This window comes from Aptenodytes patagonicus, chromosome 6 (genome assembly GCF_965638725.1).
Source record: "Aptenodytes patagonicus chromosome 6, bAptPat1.pri.cur, whole genome shotgun sequence".
Lineage (NCBI taxonomy): Eukaryota > Metazoa > Chordata > Aves > Sphenisciformes > Spheniscidae > Aptenodytes > Aptenodytes patagonicus.
The window spans coordinates 48,133,117-48,158,415 of record NC_134954.1 but is presented as its reverse complement, the minus strand read 5'-3'; the positions used below and the strand labels follow the sequence as shown (position 1 = coordinate 48,158,415).

Below are 25,299 nucleotides of genomic sequence, written 5' to 3'. Positions count from 1 at the left end.
ATTACACTAAAATTAAGAAGAAGAAGAAAACAAAAGAGATTTCTGTAGTGCTTCTGGGCCTTTACTTTATTATTTTTGGATTCTCCTGATAATTCATTTTTTAATGCTTAACCAAGACGTGACTATGCTATGCTATGTTACACAGCAGAAATCCCAGAGGTAGTAGTGCTCAAGCTGGCAGCAGAGTGTGACTCTGCGCTGAGGTTTTAACCCACCATTGGACAAAGGTAACCTAGCTCACGTGGGGTAGCACTGTGGTTTTCCTGAAGAACTATCTCACCTGAGACACTGTCCACACAGTCCAACACTGTGCCTCATAAATGCACAACTTCACTTGAAAAATTATATGGAGTCTCCCAAACAGTACTTCTTTACACCACAGCAGCCTTCCCTAAGCTCTAAATATCCACTACTCCTTCCAGTGCCAAAGTTTCTTCCTGTAATTTGAACTCTTAAAACAGACCCCACAGGGTAGGCCTCGTGGTTTTTATTATTTTTAAATACTGGAATTAAGTTTGAATGTCACAGTAGGTCTTACCTCCAGTCATCTTTGGTTAAATTTGCCAGGATGTTCATCTCTTCTTCTTGCATGAGTCTATAAGCAGCACTTACATGATGATTTTCAAGAACAGAACGATCATTGTACAATATTGCAACATCTGACCTAGTGTTAAAAAAAACAAGGCAGAATTTGCAATAGCATCCTGATGATGGCACTGGGGAAGGCAGGACTGTGTATTCTCTATGAGAACTATTGACTATATATATATATCGAACTATGTTTATTTGTTCCTATTGTATCAAATACTGACAAAGTTTCCATCTTAAATGCATAAAAAATTATCATTCTACCATTGTATATACTGTTTGTGGGAAAGTCATATTTTTAAATGTGTGATGTTTTATTTATATGATACAACTGTGACAAAAATTTGTGAGGGCATCTTTGAGCTTTCTGACTGTAGATAGGATTGTAGAGCAACAGAAATGCTCTAATTGGGCTATTCAAGAGTACTCTTTGGCAATACAACCATTTAGAATTCAACGCATTCACCAACAGAGGGGGCTCCACACATAGCATGGGTATTAAGAATTTACTACCCCTGTTCTGAGAGACATGTGCTTTGGCCCACGTCACTCATAATCAGAAGGACTTGTAAATAATAAAATATTAAAAAACTTCAATTTCATATATTTTAAACAGATGCCATCTTTTGTCAGAAAAACAGCCAAACCTTGAGCCTCATAACAAAGGAATAGAAGAGATGCTAAGCTGAAATTTGATTGCATTCAAGTGCTTCCTAAAGCCAGACCCTTACCATAACGTTAGCACCCTCGACAGTACCTTTTCCCTCTTAATTAAAGACTAACGTACAATACCAAAATTATATATAGATTTTCACAAATTTTGATGCGGTATGGATTTATCATACTTAGCTTCAAACTTCATTAATTCTTGCGGAATTTGTTTCCCCAAGACCTGATCTGACTTGCTAAGCAACCTCAGGTCTCCCCTCTCTGCTACACTTCTGTTTGATAAAACTATTCCTGAGTATTTCAATTTGGTCAACTGCAAAGTCTGTACTAGAAGAAAGGTATGATGATTTAGCAGCACAGCTTACTATGATATTAATAAGATAAATTCAACCTCTTGTTCTGTTGAGCAATAGTGTATATTCAGTGTAACCACCCACGTGTATGGTACGGTACCAAGGAATCTAAAAAATTAAAATAGGATTGGAAACATTATTTAGACGGAACAAACCATAACCTACCTAAATAATGATGAACCTACCTAATATGTTTACATCCATAATCCTACTAAAATCATGGGAAAATCTGTGATTTGCCAATCACATATGTTTATGAAGCACCCTTTGACCCACATAGCTACTTATGGCTAGTTTTAAACAGTGCTAAGATTTGCTATGACTGTGACAGCCATTTCATCAGCTTTTCTCAAGCAAAAGAAGCCTGGAATCATGTCCCTGGGATGCCATATCAGTGCCAAGTTCCACTATGAGGGAAGAATGAGCTCCATCACAAAACAAATACCTGTTTGCAAATATGCCCAAGTAACATTCAAAGGCTAACAGCTTAATTCATTTTCCACTTTTGCAATACTTCAGAGCAAAGTATTAAGGACAAAAATAGAAAAGTAATATAAACTTGGAACAACAAACTGAAGTTTATTTTTAGCTAGACTATGCTGAGGGAGAGAAGAATTATGTCCTTATTTCAGCTGCAGATCTAGAATTTGTTCATTACTGAAGGGCACATCTCGGGGTACAAGCATGTTACGGATTTAATTTAAATGTAACCATTGGGCTCTTTATCCATATATTTGGGTGCGAGGATGCTTCTGTTCAAAGTAGTAATATTCCTAGCACAGAGCTGTTTTGTTAGAATATGACAGTGCTTTGCTGAAATTGTTTTTTCAAGAGCAGGTAAAGCAGACTCCTCAACTGAGGATACTAAAAACAAAGTATAGCGTAGTGTGAGAGAGCAATAAGATGCTTTGTCCTAGGCTAAGTATCAGGTCTACCATTTATCACCCAGTAACGGATTGGTCAGTGATTTTCCTTTGAAAATATTTTAAGGGAGAGGGGTATATGCTGCTGTTCTGGACCAGAGGCTAGGATGACATGCTGCACCTGCATGAGAATACAGTTAGCCTGACTGTCAAACTGGATTTCTTTCTAGATTTCTTTTTTGTCACTACTGCAGATGCTGTCAAAACATGCTAGGAGAGGACTTGTGGTAGGTATTTCTAAAGCTGTACTTGAAGGACAGTATACTATAGGTCCCTCTATACTAGGACCCTGTAAGTTTAATACACAACTTGAAACAAAATGTAGCACCTGAAGTAAGTGCAGACACGTTGCTGAAAGTAAAGTGGTATTTCTCTGGGGACACTATGGAAGAAATTTTTGAGTCAAAAGTATCAGAATTTATGTGAGCAGATAGAGGGGTGAGGGGTTTTCAAGTCTGTGTTCTGAATCTTTTTGAAATCGCTCTTGACATATCAACTCCAAAATGTAATGATTTCAAGCACTATGGAGCTAACTCCTTACTTTTCCACAGTGTCTTTGTTCATGTGAGCAGACCCATTAACCGTACAGAGGTCAAGGAAGCAATCTGTAAAATCAGGAATGACCTGGCTACTTCCTGGCTGTATCAGTAATAAGTATGAAACAGTTCAGACCAATGAACAGCAAACTCCAGAGATGACAGTTAAGAGACCACTTTGCTTACCTTGTCTGAATATGAAAATTGTTTGTGGTCCCAGTATGTTCATAATCATGGACGGCAGCTGCAAAGATCATTGCTAAAATTTCCAGTTCTGTGAGCCAGTGCTGGTAAACGAAAACCAAATCTTAGTCATATTTTCTATAGCAGCCTAATTCAGATTAAACACTACAGTACTGGACATGTTTTGCATTACCTTCAACTTAAGTAAACTTTATTCTTGTCTTAGGTAACTATATATCCGTAACACTTCAGTATTATACAGTAAAATAACTCCTTGTACTTATTATGATTTCTGTAAGACCAAGTTAATGTCCTTATGGTCACTAGCAAAGTAAATACTGGCAGCCGAAAATATAAGTTATTAAGATAATTACATGGTATACTTTGTAGCTGTTTTGAGTAGGACGTATCTAATCTGCTAGCCCAACTTGCCAAATTATGGTACATTCATCTAAAAACTTGACATGAAGTTAAGGTTATAATTTGTCTTTTAGTGAACAATATATACAGTTCATAATAAATTCTAGGTACAACACCAGCATTAACTATATTTTACCAGTGTACATAGTACTAAAATTAGGCCCACGGGAGATTTCTCTGTTCTAAATTTTATCATACTTTGTACTAGTGCAAAAAAGGGTGCATAAGGCTAGTATACAGTTACACAGAACAAAAGGTAATACAGGTCATGTATACAAAATAATGCGGACCCTAGAGTTTGTGCACTTTTATACCTCTTGCTAACTGAGGCTGTTCTGTATCGCTCGGTTTGTAAAATAACCTCTGTTATTTTATCTTTCAAGTTCTATTTCTTGAATGATAAATCATCCTTGAGGAGAAAATTTTCTCCATCTAAAAATGGGGGCAGAAAGTCATATGATCATTAACCCCCACAGTCATAGGACTGATTAAGTCGAATGCCAGTCAAGCATTTCCACACATATTTCAGATTTTTTTAAGCTTCTGTACTAAAGGATCAAAGAATGATCTCATCCTTATGCACCCATATATGCACATACATGTGTATGAATGGATATAAGATGTATAAGCTGTCAGAAGTAGTATAAACTGCCAATAGTAGTACTTCTTTCAAGGAAGAAGAAAGGAAAGAGTCAAGATTCATAAGTAATGCGAGAATAATGAAATAGGTCATGCAGTGACAAAATAAGACTGCTGAGGAACAACAAGTACTGGCTGTTGGTGAAGCAGTATAGATTAAAAAAGGTCACAACAGAGGAATGAGAATGTACTGTAAGCAGTTCTAAAAATGGAAACGATGACCTTCATCGTATTGTGTGTCACAAGAAACCAGGCCATGACCGGTCCTGGCTCTCACAATGTTTTCAGCACACCAGATAGAATAGAAACCCAGAAATTACTAGGAACTAAAGCTAAACATAAATTTTTTCTTTAAGACCTTTTCAAAGATCATCTTTTTTAGTAACCAAACGAGTTGCTAGACAATGCATTTTTAAGTAGAAAAGCATTCCTTACAAACAATACCTATGGGCTACACAGAAACTTCATACTGTACTATATAAGAGCAAGTATTCTAGAGACTGTAGCCGAACAGTCAAAATTCAGATCAGTATTCAAATCAGAGAATCAAAGAACTACTTTACCTAAAGGATTTCTAAGGGAGCAGGAGAAAGCTCTTAGAGAGAGAGTTAACAAGTGTTTTTCTCAAAGGGAGAGGAAAAGCAGGTATCTGGAGGTCTGCAAGACTGCAAAGGGCTGGAACCTGCTTCCCTCCTGGAAGATACTATACCATGCAGGTGTAACACCTATTGGAAAAGATCTCTTCTATTGAGAGATGTTTCCAGTATCATAAATTGCTTATAAGTAAACAGATACATTTCATCTTTTCATGAGCTCTGGTTCAAACTATTTTCTTAAACAATGATGGATTAAAAATGAGTAAGAAAGGGAGTCTCACAATGCACTTATTGACAGTAAAGACATTTTTTCCTTTAGTTTGAGCAATACAGGTATGTGGGAGGAGAAAAGGGATGGTGGGAAGATGATCGATGACTCAAAAGTTCTTTACAAGATGTATTCCCTGGGACTTGGATTCTTAAATCTTTATAAAGATGAACACTTCATAAATGCAAGCTTGAGTTATATATTTCAGTCGTATCATCTGGGATTTAATCTCTTGGGCAGGTTAATAGATTGTGTGCCATCTGTGATATCTAACTTTCTAACACATTGATCTGAGGTGGCTGGATCTTGTTTCTTAAAATAGACAGTAACTTTTGGAAAATACAATGATCATTTTATTTCTTTAAGTGCAACTCTGCATATGTGTTATTCCTCACTGGAATCTCTCTAAAGGCTTGTGGAGAAGCATAAACTCTGACCAGCCAATTTTTTTGGCAAATGCTGAAGTATGGCTGTTTTCCAGGTGCCTATAAAAGATACAAAATGTATCAACAACAGGAATCGTGAAAAGGATTTTCTAAAACCCAGCTTTTTGAAACATTTGTTTCAGTATATCTTTCAGAAGTGAACAGGGAAGACAGCAATTCTTTGCAAGACTGGGAGTCAGTATCAGTTCCTTAAGATACAATGAAAACACAAGAACTTCAAATCGTGTGCCAGTCTGAGAAAAACACACAGGAATTTGATATAGAATTGCATCAAATTGACTTCAACCCAGGTATTTGTTAGAAGATACAGCAGAGTTAAAAGAGGCATTACAATGGACATATTCTGAAAACTATTCACTTCAGAAGCAAACTTCAAATTGTTATTGAGTAAGGTTCTGCAGGGTTAACAAGGCAACAGGGAAAAAAACCCAACAAGTTAAATAGAACATTTGCATGAGACTGATGCGTTCTCAAACTGCAAATGACATTTGGGACAGAAATACTTTGCAAGCTGCAGAATCACTAGGCCTCCTTTCAAACGCTGATTTCTATAAACGTTCCTTCTTCTTGGCAAGCTACATCTGTTTGAAGGCACTCTTGACTAAGTGTTGTCCTAGTTAGACATCTTTCCAAGAACTTTCCAATATCATAATTCAGCAATTCAAATGTGAATATTTAAAACCTGGCCTAATTTTATAGGAATATTTTGTAGCAGCATTGCAACATTAATGAGGTTTTACAGCAAAGTAAAAGGAATAAAGTCTAAGCTTTTTCTGAAAATAGTTGTCCAAATCACATCAAAGTGCAGTTACAAGGTTAAGATGCTGATATTGTAAAACTTGAGTTGGAAAGGCCTTTCTCATTCTCGTGTGCACCCAGTGGAATAGCAGATATTCAAATACAAAACAGGTTCCTTCATTCAGTATTCAGAGATACCCGAAGTGTGTTGCAAAGTTGTTTGATCAATGGCTAAACATCCCAAATTGACTAGGATAGCTCTGGAAGTTGGAACCTTGTCCTGCCATCACACAGAAAATACGGATGCTACTGTCTTTTTTGAAGGGTGGAGGGGCACAGTTACAACGGGCCAAAGAGATGTTTATGATGTATGATACAACAGAGGGATTTTCCTCCCTGTTAAGTTGTTGATCCAGATGTATACCTGCAACAAAGACATGTCTCACATCACTTAATGCTTGCAGTTGATCTTACAGTAGAAGACAAGGGTAGGATAGGAACCATGATCTAATCTCTTCAAGCTTTTTCTTTTATTAAAATACTATTTTGATAGGTAAACTTCTTATACAACAACTTTGGTTCGGAGTGATCTTGGTAAGAGCTGTCTAGACTATTCTTCAGTCTAGTATGGAAGTCCTTTCTCAAGAAAACCTCTCAATGAGAAAAGGAATCTTGGCTGCTGAAGATTCCAGGCTTCACTCTGCAAGTAGTACTTGTGTTAAAATGTAGCTTTAAAAACTTGATGCTTAGAAGCAAAACACTTCTTTCAAACAGTAGAATTAAACCCTGTAATGCCTAGGTACTTGTTCTTTCCTCCCCTGAAGCCAAAGGCAAAGGTTCCAGTGAGAAAAGGCTTAACATAAGTCAGCGACTATCATTTATTATGTATACATTGGAGCACAAGCATTTAGAGTCCGCCCTAAGACCAGAAATCAGACACTATCAATTCCCACCTTTTTTTTTTTTTTGAAAGAAATGCATTCATAGTGAAGACAAATCATCAAAAGTCCATTGACAGAAATGTCCATTTTCTTTCAGTCAGTATTTACTTTTGTCTAGCAAACTGACAGTGAGGAGCCTCCCACTGCTGGTATTAAATCAAAGGTAAGTGTTTAGAGTAAAAATGTTTGCACAGACTCACTTCAGTTCCCAAAGCAAATACTAAAAAATATTGGGATATTGCAATAGTGCAAGGCAAATGCAATCTCTTGCCTACTATAGGCACATACAGTATGCAAGAGCAGTCCTAAATAAGGTTGTAAATGAAAAGAAAAAGCAGCTGCAGAGTATTTGAGTAAGCCTGCACTGATTCAGTATATCTTTCAATGGCCAGGACCTCAGCAGATACTAAAGCTTCCTTGCCTGATCACACCTCCCAGGCTCTGATGTGGAAGTGAAAAATTCTCACCTGCCCACTCCTGTAAATGTATTTTTTTTTAGTATGATATATAATGCCCAAGCCCAGGCAATGAAAAGCAAAAAAGATTTAAGGAGGATTTTCTTCTCTTTTTTCCTCCACATCAGTTGAGTTCCAGCCTGGAAGAACTATTAAAATGACATAAAGTTCACAGCCTGAGTGGTAGTTTTGAATCTATCTCTGCACAATTTTCAAGGGAGGTTTTTCCTTAAGAAAAGACAAACGTACACATGTATCCAAAACAGCAGAGTCTAAGAAAAGAAGTAAATTGAACTTCACAGTATTTCTTACCATGATACCAGTGTGAATCATTATGTAATGCACAGTCTGAGTAACATCAGCTGCATGGATCAAATTGTGATACGGATTTTTGTATTTGCTGTAACCAACCTCAAGAGCTTCAGCAAATGAAATAAGATTGGGAACAGGGATCTGGGGGGAAGCAAAAATTAAAACAAATGTTTTTTTCTTGCATCAGCTGCAAAGTTAATCATGCAATAAATAAACCACAAATAAATATACCGTAGACTTAAGTTAACAAACAACAAAAGTAAAATTTAAAATGTAAAGATCTAATATCTTACATGCATCAGGAAGCCTTCACCCAATTCTTGTAGATGTTATATCCCTCTACATACACTACGCACAGCATGTGGTTAGTGTACAGGAGACTGCAGAGCTATCAACCAAATAGTTTTCAAGACATGTCTGTCTGTCTGTACCAGGAATGCATAGATTGCTCAGATAATAAAGACATGACAGATAGGAGTCTAACAATAGGATTATTATTTTTCTTCACCAGTTTTACCTTGTCTGAGACAAGGTTTCCTTGAATCTGATAGTCTGCCTTCCCTTTCTTCTCTTCCTCCAGGCAATGTATGAAGTGCAGGTACTATCGAGTCCCTTTTTTTCCCCATATAATGAAATGACATTTTCCTTAAGATTTTTTTCTTTATTTTAAAGCTCTGCAAGGTAAACAGTGGGACTGAGAATGGGCTTAAGCCCACTGAGCCAGTAACATTGTGTACTTTCTGACTGTGTTGCTAATGGTAGCCCTGGTGTGGTTCTGACTTCAGGCACCCAGAGCTTGAAGGGAAAAACTTGATGGGAAAAGCTCAGTCTGGGTTATCAGTTAAAATTAAAATACTCAAACCAACTTCAGGGTGAGGCAGCCTCTTCAAATGAAGCATGGTGTTTTGCAGTGGAGAGATTTTGAAACTGTAATGAAACTTTCATTCAGTACTATTATAATGATAAATTTGGCACTTTGATCCGTTTTTTTACCTCAGCCTTTCAAAGTCAGTTATAAGTACTCCATATTGTGTTGCAACACCCTGCAAACACCACGGAAAAGCAGCCTTCTTTTTATATATGCCCCAAGTTGGTTAGGAGAGGAAGGTTCAGCTGAAACCCCTGCGCAGTGTTGGGCAACATACTGTGATCTAGACCATGAAAAAGTACTTAGGATTAACTGCAGTTTTCTGCCTTATTAGTAATCTTTGTTCCATGAAGCTGGGACACCGATTCAGTACTGCTGAGTGAATAGGCTGTATACATAATCTGTCTATTCAATGCTTACAGCATTTAGCTGCTCATTAGCAACATCCCATCCCAAACTGACTTGACATGGCTGTACATAGCTTTCCATTTTTTGGGTTGCAGAAAAATTTGCATGCTCTAGGTGAAGTTCCATTTGGTAGAACTATTGGCATATTACAATGTTCAATTTGCCATATTCTTTGAAATTCACTGCATTGTACAATAAAATACCATTTCAAACATATCCTAGCTTTCTTGTATTTTAAATTTGACATACTTATTTTTGCATACATATTTTTATTTGTGGCTAGTTTCTGACCTTGAAACGGCTCAAAAGGTCATATCGGGTAAACAGCTCATACATCATAAATTTCAGACTGTGCTCTCCACTTGCTTCATTTAGGGCAAATACGTCAAAAGACCATTTATCAACATCCTGTAGATGAGGAAAAAAGAAAAAGAACATAAAGTTTCCATCTATTTAAGTAGGTTTCCAGTTAATCACTGGAAAATATATTTTGGGGGGGTTTGGAGGGAAAGGGGAGAGTTTGGTGGTTTTTTATTGTCCAACTCTTTCAAACTCTACTGTAGATAACACATTAATGACTATTTCAATATTAGTGATGAAAATAGTTGTGCCAGTTATTAATAAAATACTCGCATCAGCTGCAAAGTTAATGACCTACGCAACTTCGTATGCTTCAAATCAAAGGCCTTAATCTTTCAAATTTAACTTTCTGCTTATAAATTGTCTATAGAACCGCACGGAGCTAATGTGAATACCCATGCTTTAAACAGGCTATTATGCAATGTCATTAACACGTTAGCCATATACCAATTTGAGAATAATATAACAGTGCTTGACTTTCAGGGGAAAAGGTGAGGCACTACATTCTCAAGAAATACCATTTTTAGTTGCTTACATAGCCATAGGAACTTTACTACTATAAAAGAACACCTTTTGGGTAAACTACAGTAACGCCTTAAATTCACAGCAAATATTGTACTTGTTCCATAAGCTGCAGCTTCTTTTGTTAGCTCTATCCCAATACTACTTCTCCTTTTTCTTTCCTAAAAAGGAAACAAATTCTGCTGTCTGAGACACTGGTTACCATACCACTGGGAGCTGATAAAACCATGTCTCACATTTCTATAAAAAATTCTATACAAATTTCATCCTATTGCTCTGATAACATCTAAATGAAATCACAACTAATCAGTGAAAGAATAAACAGAATCATATGCTATTTGTGAATTTTTAACCATTAACTTCTCTGTTCTGTGTACTCAGTTCTGTAGTAATAAATATGGCTAGCGTATGTTCAGCAGAAAAATATATTCATTTTACTCCAAAAGTCACTAAACGTAAGTACAAATACATTCAAATTCCACAATGATTAAACTTATTTCACCTTAAATGTTAGTATCACTTCTGCTGGGTAAGCCAAACCAACCATGCTAGAAGTTCGTCGGTACATCCTGAAAGAACAAATAAAATATTAAGTAATAGTATTCCTTTAAAAAGTACTGGAACGATTTCTCTTTTTTTAATTCATCTTTCACAGTTTGTGAAATAATACTAAGCTATTTAAGGGTCTGATAACAACGATGACATAAGTCTTTTTATGAACTTATGAGAAAAGCTCCTCTGCTGGTGTATCACCCTCTTATGTTAGTGCAGTCTTTGGTACATTGTCGTATAGAAGTTTCCAAGCTATAAAGTTCATTCCCAGAATTTTCCAAAGTCCAGGAAATTTCATTACAAATTTAGAGGTTTCATTGGAATTTCTGTATAGAAAAATACAGAGATTGCAGAAATTGAAACCTAAATCCTGGCTCAAAGATTTGCTTCAGGTTCATCCCACCACTTAAGGGATCTTCAACGACAGATGCTGTGGTTAAATGCAGTACTTGCTATAATAAGAAAACAAAGCTCTCACCTTTCTACAAAAATCCCAGCCTGTACCGCATGCACAATGCTTCGGAATTTGGGCTTTTCTTCAGGTCTCCTCTTCACTATTCCCATTTCCCTCGTGAATGTAGAAGCTAACCAGTCCCGCACTTCCAGCGGGACCGAATCCGACTGGATGTCAGAGAGCTCATCCTCAGTGTCCAAAAGCTTCCTACAAAAGAATTAATAACAGGTAACCAAGAAGATGGCAGACTGAAGCAAAAGGAGTATGGACAGGTGAACAGCTAACAAAACTTAATTTAACAGGAGTGGAGGTCGTCTGTAGAATTGATTCAGGAAATCGCTAAATGTCTTCTCTGGTAGACGTACCGAGGCCACCAGGAAGCTGGGCACAGCAGGTATCTTCCCTCTCTCCCCCTGCTCATGTTCCAGAACGCAAAAGATACTCAACTGGAAGATATTCAAGTAAAGGCAAGTGAAGATTTTTCTACAAAGATGTCACAGCTTTGGTGGATTGAAGTGTAATCAGTGAGTTATAAAATCCTGAGGAGAGGTCTAAAACAGCGGCTGACGCGAGCACCTATAGAAAGAGGGGTTGCTGCTATAACTGAGAACACCAGTGGCCCATCTGATCTGTCCTCCAAAATGGTACAAAAAATATTTTGATACTTACATGCAAAGTAAATTGTATTACATAGCAATGCTATGGAGAATGCATGTCGATGAACACCCCATATACGTGTTCATCATATTATTCCAATGCAATAAAAGTATTAAAGGGAATTAATTCCTTCTGCGTGGAGATCTGTATTCCCATTGAAGGCAGGGTAACAAAATCATAGCAGTAAAGATATTATACAAGATTGGATTACAAGCCAGCTTTCACAGTTCTCAGTTGTTCAAAAAGTTAGAAAAGCTATGTGCACCTCCTGCAAAATAGAAAAAGTATTAAAAAGAAACTTTACTTCAACAGAACTGAATTGGAGGACATCAGTTTATTTGCAAGAAACATGTAATTAAATATTCTCTTAAAACAGACTCAACACTTACATTCAATTCTACGCTTCTATAAACCTACCAGATGTAGGAACACAACCTTTTTCTTGCTGTTATTTGCCTGTATCACTCAGCCTGCTGGGGTTTTCCAAGAACCAAATCCCTTATTTAGTCAGATAACAAGTTTTCCTTCATGCAATTATGCAAGAAACCCCAGAGTTAGGATGACCTGAACATATGTAAAGCATGCCACCCTTTTAAAATGGTTTATTAAAAGTGGTACCAATTGAATTGCAAGCATTATTTGGTTACATAGATCTATTTCTCTGGTGATGTCTTTCTGAAACCGCACTAGTTTGTGTGAATCGGACACAAAGCAATGATGGACAAAGTGTTTTTGAGTGTGATTATCTTATCAGACAATCTGCTTGTCAAGTTAAAACTTGGCGCTCTTCTTCTGAGTGAACAGGATTCCTGGGAAATATATTTGGTGGGAATTCAGCTAACAGCATTTGCAGATGGGTATTTGGGAGAGGAAAATTATCAATTCCTTTTCCATTTTCATGTTGTCACCTCTGCCACTGTTTTTCCTTTCTGCTCTTAGCATAAGTGTTGATTCTTCACCTTATTTGTGCACTCTCTCCTCATATTTATTCAGTGGCTCTTTCACACGTTTCGCTTTCTCTGTTTCTCTCCTTCAACATTTTCAAAACCTTGCCTAATCCAGGTCTGCTCTGGCATATAGAGGAATGGAGCAGCAACATGTTTGATGAAGAAAAGCCTGAATCCAGTATAGTTCAAAGGAATCCACATGTAAACCTAATACTATCTGAAGGATTATAGGAAGATGCCTAGTAGGAAGCATGAAGCCAGAAGTGTTATATAAATTATTTGTGAACAGTGAGCGTAGTATATTTGTGCTCATCTGCCCTGTTCTCAGTTTCAGCAGCTTATATGGCTGGCAGCATATTTTGTGAGACTTTTCAACTGGGGTTTAAAAAAAAAAAAAAATCCATAAAATACCCCCAACAACAACACTGTTAACTGAAAGAACAGCAGGAATGCTCCTGGTTTTAGGGACACAGAATTATCAGACTAGGAAGGCTCTTTAACACAGAGTGCAAGAGGAGCAGAATGGACAATAATTATGAGATTTTCTGACAGTGGGACACAAGCCCAAAGTCAGTAATTTATTTTGGAGGAGCGGGACTTGTGTAGGGGAAAGGATTTAGGCAAATTATCTTGCAAAACTGAACCAAGGCTGAGACTGACCATAGGTCATCAAAGGCTATAAATTGATTTTATTCCCTAAATTAAAAATTATGTTATAGTCCACTTAAATCCCTACTAGTCTAACACTGTTACTAAATATCCCTAGAGAGAGCAGTACATTTATATTTCTGTGGAATATTTGACATTTGATGTATTTGTAGTATAATCAGGAATAAACCTTATAATCCCTAAAACATATTTTTGTAACTATTCCAACTGTTACTCAAATGAGATGAAATTATTCCAGCGATAAAAGGACCATGGGCATCAGGCTGCCTCAGAGCACGCAGCAGGGATATTCCACATCACCTGTGCAGCATGAAGCAGAGCTCAACACCAGTTTGCTATAGTCTGATGCAGATCTGAATTTGGGACCAAGTCCTGAGCTCTGCAGATGAGAGCCGCTGGAGTACAAATGAAGGCTAGCAAGACACATTGCAGTTTCTCTAATCTTTTTAACCATTCATCTGTAAAATAGGAGGACTATTCAGTCTGTAAATGATAGTAATAGGAGTTACTTTATGAAGACAGAACAGAGAAAACAGTATTTGAAAAAAATGTTTATTTAATCAGTAATTTTCATGAGACCACTGCTCTCTGAGGAGAGGTGACTGAACAATGTGCTATGGGGGAGAGAGTTTCAATCTCTCTGGTTCCTACTTAAATAACTAGGAAAGCAACTGCAACACAGAATTACATTGTAAGCACAATCCTTTGTAAGTACAAGTTCTTACAGATCCCTCAACACATAACCTCAGTAACTTCTCAAAAAGAATTAGTTTCTTTCAGAAGCCTAACTGAACCAACATTTAAGGAGAGGAAAGAACAGCTAGTTATTCATCTCATAACTGTCTATTTTCTACACTTTCCCGACCTTTTGAAGAATAAAATTTATATTGGGGAAAATTACTCATGGCATATGCATTGCTAGAAATGGCCTTTGAAAAAATTCACTAATGACTGCCATTCTTCTGTAATTACAGGGACAGGGCTCATATATGGATCTACAAGTCTGAATAAATGGATGGTTAGACGGATATATAATTTGATGGTAATTTTATTTAGGAAGGGAAATAAATTAGGCTATATATTGCACCATACAAACTATACTTAATTATCACAAATTCTTAGAATCCAATATTCAACTCATTGCATAGTTTGTAACTTTTGTCAACTTTTATTAATCTATTTATACACTGATTATAAAATATAGTATTTCCATTATATTTCCATGGGTGTGCATATATATGTATACATACACAATATTGTGGATTCTGTGAAATACATTGAATTGTTCACCTTCTACTTGCTGATTGTGAAAACACTTCTTTAAAATAACCCAAATAAAGCAAATTTGTATGTTGAGACATAAAAACATCAAATTGTTTTTATCAGTAAATTTACCTATTTACAAAATGCACACATGTATATATAAATTTTACTAAATGTAACAAAAAGAATCTTCAGCAGAAGTATCAGAACTTGTACACATTAACCAGAAGTACTAACAGTACTTCAGCACTTAGATTACAAAAATAGCTGAACTTTTCTTTTTCATCCAACAAGAACCAGTTTTTGATTGGCCACCACCATATTTTTTCACACAGATCTTGTTCTTTTTATGTCAAACTGTTTTGCAGCTTGTTTGCTGGCCCCTAGTCCACTGATGTACATCACTGCAGTGAATGCATCAAGTAAATCACAGAGCCCCTACGTGCCTGTCCTTCTTGCTGTTACTACTTGTTGCTCAGAACTTAACCGCAACAAAGGTTGACTTTGAGCAGACATATTATAACGTCACTCTGATGCAATCACTGAGCATTATAACATCATCATTCAGAATCATAGAATCATAGAATCATTAAGGTTGGAAAAGACGTCTAAGATCATCGAGTCCAACCATCGACCCAACACCACCATGCCCACTAAACCATGTCCCTAAGCGCCTCATCTACACGTCTTTTAAATACTTCCAGGGATGGTGACTCAACCACTTCCCTGGGCAGCCGGTTCCAATGTTTAACCACTCTTTCAGTAAAGATATTTTTCCTCATGTCCAATCTAAACCTCCCCTGGCACAACTTGAGGCCATTTGCTCTCGTCCTATCACTTGTTACTTGGGAGAAGAGACCGACACCCACCTCGCTACAACCTCCTTTCAGGTAGTTGTAGAGCACGATGAGGTCTCCCCTCAGCCTCCTTTTCTCCAGGCTAAACAGCCCCAGTTCCCTCAGCCGCTCCTCATAAGACTTGTTCTCCAGACCCTTCACCAGCTTCGTTGCCCTTCTCTGGACATGCTCCAGCACCTCGACGTCCTTCTTGTAGTGAGGGGCCCAAAACGGAACACAGTATTCGAAGTGCGGCCTCACCAGGGCCGAGTACAGGGGCACAATCACTTCCCTACTCCTGCTGGCCACACTATTTCTGATACAGGCCAGGATGCCATTGGCCTTCTTGGCCGCCTGGGCACACTGCCGGCTCATGTTCAGCCGGCTGTCAACCAATACACCCAGGTCCTTTTCCGACAGGCAGCTTTCCGGCCACTCTTCCCCAAGCCTGTAGCGCTGCATGGGGTTGTTGTGGCCGAAGTGCAGGACCCGGCACTTGTCCTTGTTGAACCTCATACAGTTGGCCTGGGCCCATCGATCCAGCCTGTCCAGGTCCCTCTGCAGAGCCTTCCTACCTTCGAGCAGATCAACGCTCCCACCCAACTTGGTGTCGTCTGCAAACTTACTGGTTATTTCTTTGAATAAATTCTACAATACAACATTGTTTATAATTACTGGGAAAAAACAACAGTCCAAAGTGTATATTCAGAACATTTTTATTCCTGAGTGTTTATATTACTGCTATTTCAATTTATATCTACTTAGAACTGACAATTTTCAAAAGCTTCAGTAAAATCAGCGTATCAATCAGAAGTTTTTGGTGTTTGGTTTTTGCCTAATGAAAGTTGTTATTTCCCAGATAAATGCAAAGTATATTTATAAATTCTGCATTCTGTAATTCTACTATTATGTAGACTTTTTGCTCCAACTTGCCACTTTATGAATCACAGGTGAACAGGCAAATTATTATTATAGGTGATTATTCAATATGCCTTTAAATTAAAAAAAAAAAAAAAAGGGGGAAAGGTGAAATAGTATCAGAAGACATGGTCAAAACAAAGACAAACATAGTTAAACCACTGAACTTCCTACCAAATATTACAGGGATTTTTGCAAGATTTTGCAACATAATTTGTAATTGTAAATTGTAAAATGTAATTTGCAAATTGTAATATAATTTTGCAACATTTTGCAATATGTAAACTTTCACATAGGTTCAAAAATGCCATTGGATAAAGTAATGAGCGAAATAACAAGTGACCATAGCTGTCAAACACAAGACTAGAACCTCTGGCTTAGAAAATATTTGGAGTGGAGTGATTGCAAGATCCATAGCCTCATCCTCCAAATCAACCACACTGAAGATCAGACGATGGCAAGCATTTACTTTCTATTTTAAAGCTACATAGTTGTTCCACAAAGTCAGCCTTAAAGTAAAACTCTGCTGAGATCAATCCCATTCAACTGGAAGGCATGAACTCCAATATCCTAGTTGAATTAATCAAATGTTAATATACCAAGGTACACACTTTAATTTTTTCTTCCCTAAAGCTAAGCAACACCTAAAAATGCTAATAAACAAAACAAAAAAGCTCTAACACAATGTGCCATGGAAAGTACTTTTTTTTCCAACACAAAGTCACAGAATTTCAGGGTTATATACACTTATTTTGCTCTTATATCATTAGCCTATTAAGTAGATGCAATATGAGGAAGAGATATGCGTGGGAAGGAGAGGGGGAGGCTTGGGTTATTTAATTCTATTCATTCCATGAGTGGAACTCCCATTGACAGTTGTGGGAATAAGTAAGATATGGCCCATGGCATTTCAGCTTAGCAATCAATTAATATTGCAATCTAGTAACTAATAACATGATCATCTTGTCACAGTACTGTGTTTTTTGCCAAGAATAATTTTTCAAAATTCAAGTAGTGATAATTTCTAGCTCTCTCTTCATTTAATCAGAATTTTAAATATAGTAATGTACTAGTCAGAAGAATACTCCTTTTCCCTTAGGAATATATCAGATGTACTATGGAGGAGAAGAAAGAAAAGAAAATGAAAAAAAAAAAATTAGATAATGGCTATGGGGAAAAAAAAAAATCCATCAGTGCTGATCAGTTATGCTGCCTAACAGAGATGGTGAAAGATTTCCAGAGGAGGGATTGAGAAGGAGGCATTAGCTCTTTACTGTTTAGTGAATTAATCAAGCTAACGATCAACCCCTTAACAGTGAATTAATCAAAGTCCTGGCAAAGAATTTATAGTCCAAATAGCCAATTCACATTTTTATCAGTGATTTGTGTTCTAGTGTCTCACTATCTTCCTGAATGAGCATGAATCAATATATTCAATCAATATTTACATCCTCTATAGCCCACTACAGTTTCCACTAACATCCACTAAAAGATCCTCTTGACTCCCACTGAGGATAAACAAATTGCAGAAATGATTGAGGTGCATTTTTAGCACATAGGGTCTTTCTAAAGGAAATGATGAATTTACCAACATGTTGTGCTCTTAAAATTTAGCACATTCTCAGAAGAATTGTCTTCATGTTAAGAACTACCAATTAACTACAATAAATGGCAAAGACTCTGGATGAAATACAATTACAACAGCAGATAGGTAATGCAGTAAGGACCATTGTTACTGGAAACATTCACTTGTTGATACGTACTGCTTATTCAGAAATACAGACATACATACCAAAGGCCATCAACAATCCTAAGATTCAGGTCAGGATATTCATGATTAAAAACCATCATTTTTCAGGAGTACAGCTGCGAGCTAATCTATTTTCCTTTTCTTCATTCAATTGCTTTAATGTGGTATTGTGGAAAGGGCAGGGACTATCTCAGGGCATGACTCATAAATTAACAGCAATAACTTTGAGATAGAAAAAAATTCAATAACTTCGGAAAAGGGATGCAGGACATTTATTAAATATCCTAACTGACTGAAGAGTTTTAGTCAGAATTTAACAGATTTTCAGTGATTTTAAGTGTATTTTTTTTTATATAACTTTGATGCTGTTGTAAGCTTCCCTCTCAGAAAAAAACGTTTGGCTTAGTACAAAAGATTTTAAAGGCTTATTTTAAGCTTTCGTAAGCGTGGAATATACTGAATTAATCTCAACACATTACGCTTTTTCTCAGTAGCAGCTTTTACAGAAGTATCATTTGTAGATTCCCTTAATGGATGAACTGAATGATTTTCTTCAACTGGTACATTTGTTGCTGACAAAACAACTTCAGGCAAAGTACATTTAACCGTGGGTTGGCTATGGAGGACAGCAATACACACTCATAGCAAACTTGACTGAATATTCAAGATTATGATTTAACTTCATGCTTAAGTAATTGCCACTACCAATCTCTCCTCAACTAAGTCAGCTCAGAGAGGAATCATATAGACCATATTTTTCATCTGGCAAATAATTACCAGATAGGGCATCCCATTCCACGTGTTTTATCCATGTATCATTAGGCAGATTATTTTCTTTAATATTCCCAGATTTTTTCAAAAAAGCTAATTTTGAGGAGAAATATTGTCTATATACTTCAAAATAAATCACATCATTGACCGAATGCCCACTGTTCTGTGAATGAAACACTTAGTTGCCTTCATGTACAAATGAACAAATCAATCTGTCTTTTCAGGTAGAGAGATTGGGAACATATGCTTTTAAAAATTTTAACAAATATCTACATCTTTTTGATGTAAGAGAATTTAACCTTCTCAACCCTTGCACCTGCAAAGAGATTTGCCGGTGTGGCCATCTCTGCCTGTTACCCTGAGTGGGTAACGGTGTCTGAATTTGCACAATTTCTTCCACAACCAGAGCCTGAGAGGCAGTGAAACTACGCGGTTCACAAAGTCAGCTGGATGTTCTGTGCTACGTGCTGGGTGGGAACGGAATGCAAATGCTCCTGTAATGTCAAGCAACAGACTCCTGCTGTGAGATGCTCAGCAGCAGCTGATGTAGCGCTAGCTTAGAGCCTTGCAACACAGATACTAAAATATGACTTGTGAAAATGAAATAATACAAGAAACATAAAAGATGGAGCCTTCACTGACTTTCATTCTCATTTAAAACACAGACAAGCCGTTAAACCTATATTGATGGCTAGAAGAGAGTGAAAGAAAGCACAGGGGTATCAAGTAAGTATCCCAGTTCATTATTTTTTGAGATATTAATTACTAGCCTAAGATGGAGCGGCTGCCATGGACTCGGGTTCTGTTGCAGTACTGAAAAACTTGAAAATACCAGGGAACAGCCTTCTCCAGCTTGCAAACATAACCAAAACTGCATACTGAAAGCTGCCCAGGAACAGGCTACACTGACCGTTCCTCACCTCAGGATCTCCTGGAAACAGGAGAATTTCATTTAGTTGTCGGGCTGTTGCTAAGCTCCATTCACACTTCCAGGACACACAGCTCTGTGAGCACCAGCATTTAGTCAAGCATTTGCTCCTTTCTTCTTCCTTAGACTCCACGAGACAAAGATATACACATGCAGGTTCCTATCACAAGTACTTCTGTGGCGCACTTTAAGGTCACACGGACGTTGGGTGAGATGAAACGATGGAACTCTTTCTCTTACAAGTGACACGATCACAGTTTAAACTATTTCCTCTTTGCCCACAATTTGAAGATATGTTTGTCCTTGCTTTAAGTCCAGAAACCACAGAAATATTTGGTGCATTACTGGAGTAGTGCACTGGAAATTCAATATGGTCCAAGGTATTTATTACAACAGCAGTCACAAAGTTTGGGTTTAATGACCTCCTTTACAGCTAACATTATACATATCAGACTGTGTACTTTTTTTTAAATAAGAGCTTTTTCTCAAGAAGGACTGTGTTTACCATTATAATATCATTGAAATACCTTCACTATTTCAGAACTCTCATGCAAACATATATTGTTATAATGCCACTTACCTTTAATGAGATTTCCTTTCGCTTCATGAATGTAGCAATAACCTGTATTTGTTATTTTGTCTTGTTGAATCAAAGGTGCTCGAAGCAATTGCCAGCTACATACAACAGATCTACTTCATACATTACTGAAACACAGTCTCTTCTAAGTCAAAAGTTCTCAAGAGGTTAAAGCCTTTTAAAAGGGCATTACACAACCTAAACCAAACTAAAAACCATGTATGGAATTGAAACTGCACAGATAAATATCCTCCTGAAATCAAGTATATTTTCTAAAATATTAAGGCATTTAAAAAAATGTAATAAGACCATAATTGGAATAAAATACTCTGATTTTATCCAGAACAACTTAAAAATGTTCTCCACAAGAAGTTTAAATTTTTTGTTTTATTTGGCTTCGGAATACATATATATTTTTTTAATCTTGTAATTTCCATCTAGATTTTATTTGACTTATTTTCTTCTCAGTTAGCAGGAATAAAGAGCTGTGTTTACAAGGAACGGAACAGCTGTCATGACTGAATTATCAGGCTGTATTTATTTCCTGTTTGACTCTAAATATCCTTCTTCCACTACCTTGAGCCAAGTGGCAGGTACTAACGGAGAAAATTCTGCAAGATTTGTCAGAATTATTTATAACACCTATTGAGTAAGTTTGAACTTCCACAGAGGAGATCCGCTGAGGGGCTGGAACTGTGGGAGTTTCACTGATTATTTTCAGCTGACAGTGAACCTCCGCTTCAGCTACCAAAGCGCTAGATCTCTTTCAAGGAAGTGTTTAGTGCAGCTTATAATTATTCAGCACTGAGAGATGCAGCAGCCCTAAAACGGGCTTGTTAAACAAGCTTATTAACTGACATGGGGTCACAGATAATTAAGCTCGTAGGAAAGCAGCACTTACATATGTCTGATTTCTCTGTGCTTTCCAACTTTCCATCAGCTCGGAACCTTTTATGTGGGATGTTGACAGCCATTGCCCCAAACCATTTTTCCGTAATTTTGGAAGGTTATCCCTACTGCCTATCCCTGTTTCTAAGGAGTCTCCTCTCAAAACTCCATAAATAAAACCTGTTGTGTTATTTCTCTGCCTTTTCCCCAACCCAGGTGCACACAGTTGTAAAAAGAGCACGTATGAATATGAATATGTGTACATAGTTTTAAAAAATGCTATCTTATTCTCAGATAAAAGGCTATAGTGCAGAGCAACAGAGGAACAGACAAAAGGACAGTAAGAGGACCTGAGAAAAGTATTTCATACTCTGATAAAGGGTGTCCTGGTTTCGGCAGGGATAGAGTTAATTTCCTTCCTAGTAGCTGGTACAGTGTTTTGGACTTAGGATGAGAACAAAGTTGATAACGCACCGATGTTTTAGTTGTTGCTAGGTAGTGCTTACACTAGCCAAGGACTTTTTAGTTTTCCATGCTCTACCGACTGAGAAGGCTGGAGGTGCACAAGAAGCTGGGAGGGGGCACAGCCAGGACAGCTGACCCAAACTGGCCAAAGGGATATTCCACACCATGTGACGTCATGCTCAGTACATAAACTGGGGAAAGCTGGCCAGGGGGGCCGCTGCTCGGGGACTGGCTGGGCATCGGTCGGTGGGTCGTGAGCAATTGCACTGTGCATCACTTGCTTTGTGTATTATTATTTTTATCATATTATTATTGTTATCATTTTATTTCAATTATTAAACTGTTTTTTATCTCAACCCACGAGTTTTTTCTCACTTGTGCTCTTCCAATTCTCTCCCCCATCCCACTGGGTGGGGGGAGTGAGCGAGCGGCTGCGTGGTGCTTAGTTGCCGACTGAGATTAAACCACGACAAAGGGTTTGAATTCTACAGCCCATTTCCAGCTGATTGTTGCACTATAAATAAAGATTCAAGGTGCTGTCAGCTTGCATATACCTTTATGTGCACACACAACTTTAAAGAATGATACAGGCTTTCCAATCAACTCAAATGAAGTAACAATATACAGGAAAAAAATAGGCATCTCCTACTGTAAGAAATTGGAACTGATCACTGAAAAAGCTCAGGCTTATAAAGAAAAAAGTGGTTTTGCTAGACTAATGCCTGAGATTTAATTTTTAAATAGCACAAATGGTTCTCCAGAGCTGTGGAACAGGCCAGGCTCTTCCTTGATCCTTTGCTACACTATTGAACATGTTCCGTGAGATACCTCATACTTGGATCTCTTTATTGACCTTAGTTTTGCTTTTTCTTTTGGCTTTTTTCATCTCTGCGCCTGTGAAGAATTGCAGACAGTCCTGCAATAGGTGTGGGACCATTGGTGGAACCACTTTATTATGCTGTTTAATAGGATGTATGTCATAATGGAAAGATGAGTTAGAAGGATGCTCCTAACCAACTCTCTGTTAGTTGCTATTCCTAATCTGACTGTAGAGATATTTAAGAGGGCTTTCTCTCAGCTGATATTGAAGTCTGTCTCCCAGAAAGGTAGGGACGAAGAGAACACCACAGACAGGATTCAGTTTTAAGTGCCTGGTTGAAGCTGAGGTCTTCCTCTGCTTGGATATGTAAGCAACAGGTTAGTAAATTCATCAGGACAAAATCCAGGGCTCAAGCATGGGCTTAAAATAGAAAGCATGGGTATTTTCATGTGAGTTGCAGAAACTCTGTACTGAACCTTTGGTCCTAAGCCTGCAATACTTTGTTCCCTGTAGAACTAGGCATCATTAAATTTTCTATCTTATAAGCCAAATCTCAGGAACTATTATATCCCGTAAAGCATGCAACTTCCCTCTGGGACTTAGTTAATAAAAGTAATCTGTACTCAGATGATTTTCTCACTGCTTTACTTGGTGTATTAATTGTTATTTCTCTTTTTATCCATACAGCAATTCATATGTAAGAAACTTACTGAAGTCATTTGAACTTTGCGATGTATAAAAGTGCATGCTCAGGCTCAGCAGGAATGGGCCATTGTGCTTATGCTCTAAACTATTATTTCTAATCTACTAATGAGTTCAGTTAACTCAGTTCCAGACTCCTGACAGCAGTAGCTCTGTGCAGGACAAAGAACCTGTATTCTTTGGTGGGAACAAGGACAAATGTAACCACACAGGTTAATTCCAGCCTCCATTGCCATTTGACTCAATGATACACTGCTTCTGTTCCTTAAGAACTAGCTTCCCAGAAGCTGGAGAGACCTTCTTTGTGTGTTAAATGTTTTAGTGCAAATTTAGACTACAGAATACTGGTCATGCTATTTAAAATGGGATTATCTTTGCAGTTTGCCATGCAAAAGAGTTTACTATGAAAGTACCGGTGGAGACTACAGTTTCTCTCTGCCACACAATAAATATCTTAATTTACAAGTTGTTTTTAATGGGGAAGTGTCAAAATTTAAAACAGAACTATACATAATACTTTCTGACTAAGAAGCAGAGGCTCAGCCTATATTCTTAGCATAAATTTAACTCAAAGACCAACAGGTTCAAAAAATGCATCACTCTGAGTCTGAATTTCATGGAGACTGCATTAGTCAAAGGAAGATAAATTAAAAACAAAATCAAACACTATAAACCAAAATGAAGAATATGGGGTATAAAATGCAAAACACTAAAAATAAGAGAATAAAAGTTGAAAAGTAGGTTTCATTAAAGTCATTGCATTTTTAACTATTACTTATAGTATAAGTAACATGGGCAAGAAAATTTGTTTTATATGTCTACAAACGTATACTTCAGAAATATAGCTATAGGTATGGAAAGATGTACATAAACCATATGCTTAATGCATATGTATATAAGGAATGCTGCCAAAATTTGGTAGGTTTACAAACTTACTTTGAGGTCGCATTGGAGAATAGAAGTATTCAATAAATTAGAACAAAGCAAGATACCTTTCTCAGGTTGGTTTGATTTCCTTTCTGACTTAGCACAGTGAAAAATCAGATTGTTCTGCAAAATATTGGATGTAATAAATTAATAAGATTAAACATTGTTGTGCATCAAGCTAGGGAAGAGGAAAAGCTTTATCCATATACTGAAGTAGAATTTTTGAAAATAAATAGTCACCGTCATGAGGTCATAATGACCCTAGGATTAAGAAAATAGCCCGAGGACTATGAAAATCTTCCAAACCCCTATAAAATTATTTATGTTTATTTTCATTTAGGTAGTTTAATAATCCTGCTGTTAAGTTCTATGAGGGCAATTAGCTTATTTAAATATTTGCTTACAGTAAAACTAATGCACCTGTTGCTGCCAAAGCCCATGTATTTTCAGGTGTACCAGTTTTCTCTGTGTATGAAATGTCTGTTACTTTTCTCGATGCTCCCACACAGAGCCAGAAAGACTGGATTCCTCATTGTAACGATACTATTCATTTCCACTGAGACCTCAGTTTAGAAACTAAGTAAATCTCACATTATTTTCATAGTCCCGGTGCTACTACTGAGAAAGAGCTATGAATACTACACCCATTTAACCACAGTGTTTGGGAGATGTATGGAAGGAATAATCAGTGGTTTATGTCCTTGTCCCATATGCAGCTTTGACACAGCTCCCATGGTTATTAATACAAAATACAGGCTTAAGCTCTGACCACTGGTGGCGATGCAATATCCTGTAACGCAGGGGAGAGAGGACCACGATCTTCCAAAGCTTCCCGAGCACGTGAGATGTGCCAACAAGATTTACGTCTAGAACAATTGCTGAAAAATGAAATTTTATGCCTCCATTGTGTTAATATGAGGCCAAAGAGAAGTTTGTTGATAATTTCTTTT

The 25,299-nt window shown here is 37.3% G+C and overlaps 1 protein-coding gene across 10 annotated transcripts in view; it reads right to left on the bottom strand.

The window, feature by feature from the left end:
- Positions 1-25,299, bottom strand: part of PDE1A (phosphodiesterase 1A) — a 187,769-nt gene that overhangs the window by 37,330 nt on the left and 125,140 nt on the right. For all 10 annotated transcript variants that reach the window (XM_076342474.1, XM_076342476.1, XM_076342473.1 and 7 more), the window contains 6 exons: positions 11,256-11,438; positions 10,728-10,794; positions 9,635-9,751; positions 8,068-8,208; positions 3,256-3,356; positions 539-664 (listed from right to left, as the gene is read on the bottom strand). In XM_076342474.1, the coding sequence (XP_076198589.1) occupies positions 539-664; positions 3,256-3,356; positions 8,068-8,208; positions 9,635-9,751; positions 10,728-10,794; positions 11,256-11,438 (735 nt within the window). The remainder of the gene's footprint in view (positions 1-538; positions 665-3,255; positions 3,357-8,067; positions 8,209-9,634; positions 9,752-10,727; positions 10,795-11,255; positions 11,439-25,299) is intronic.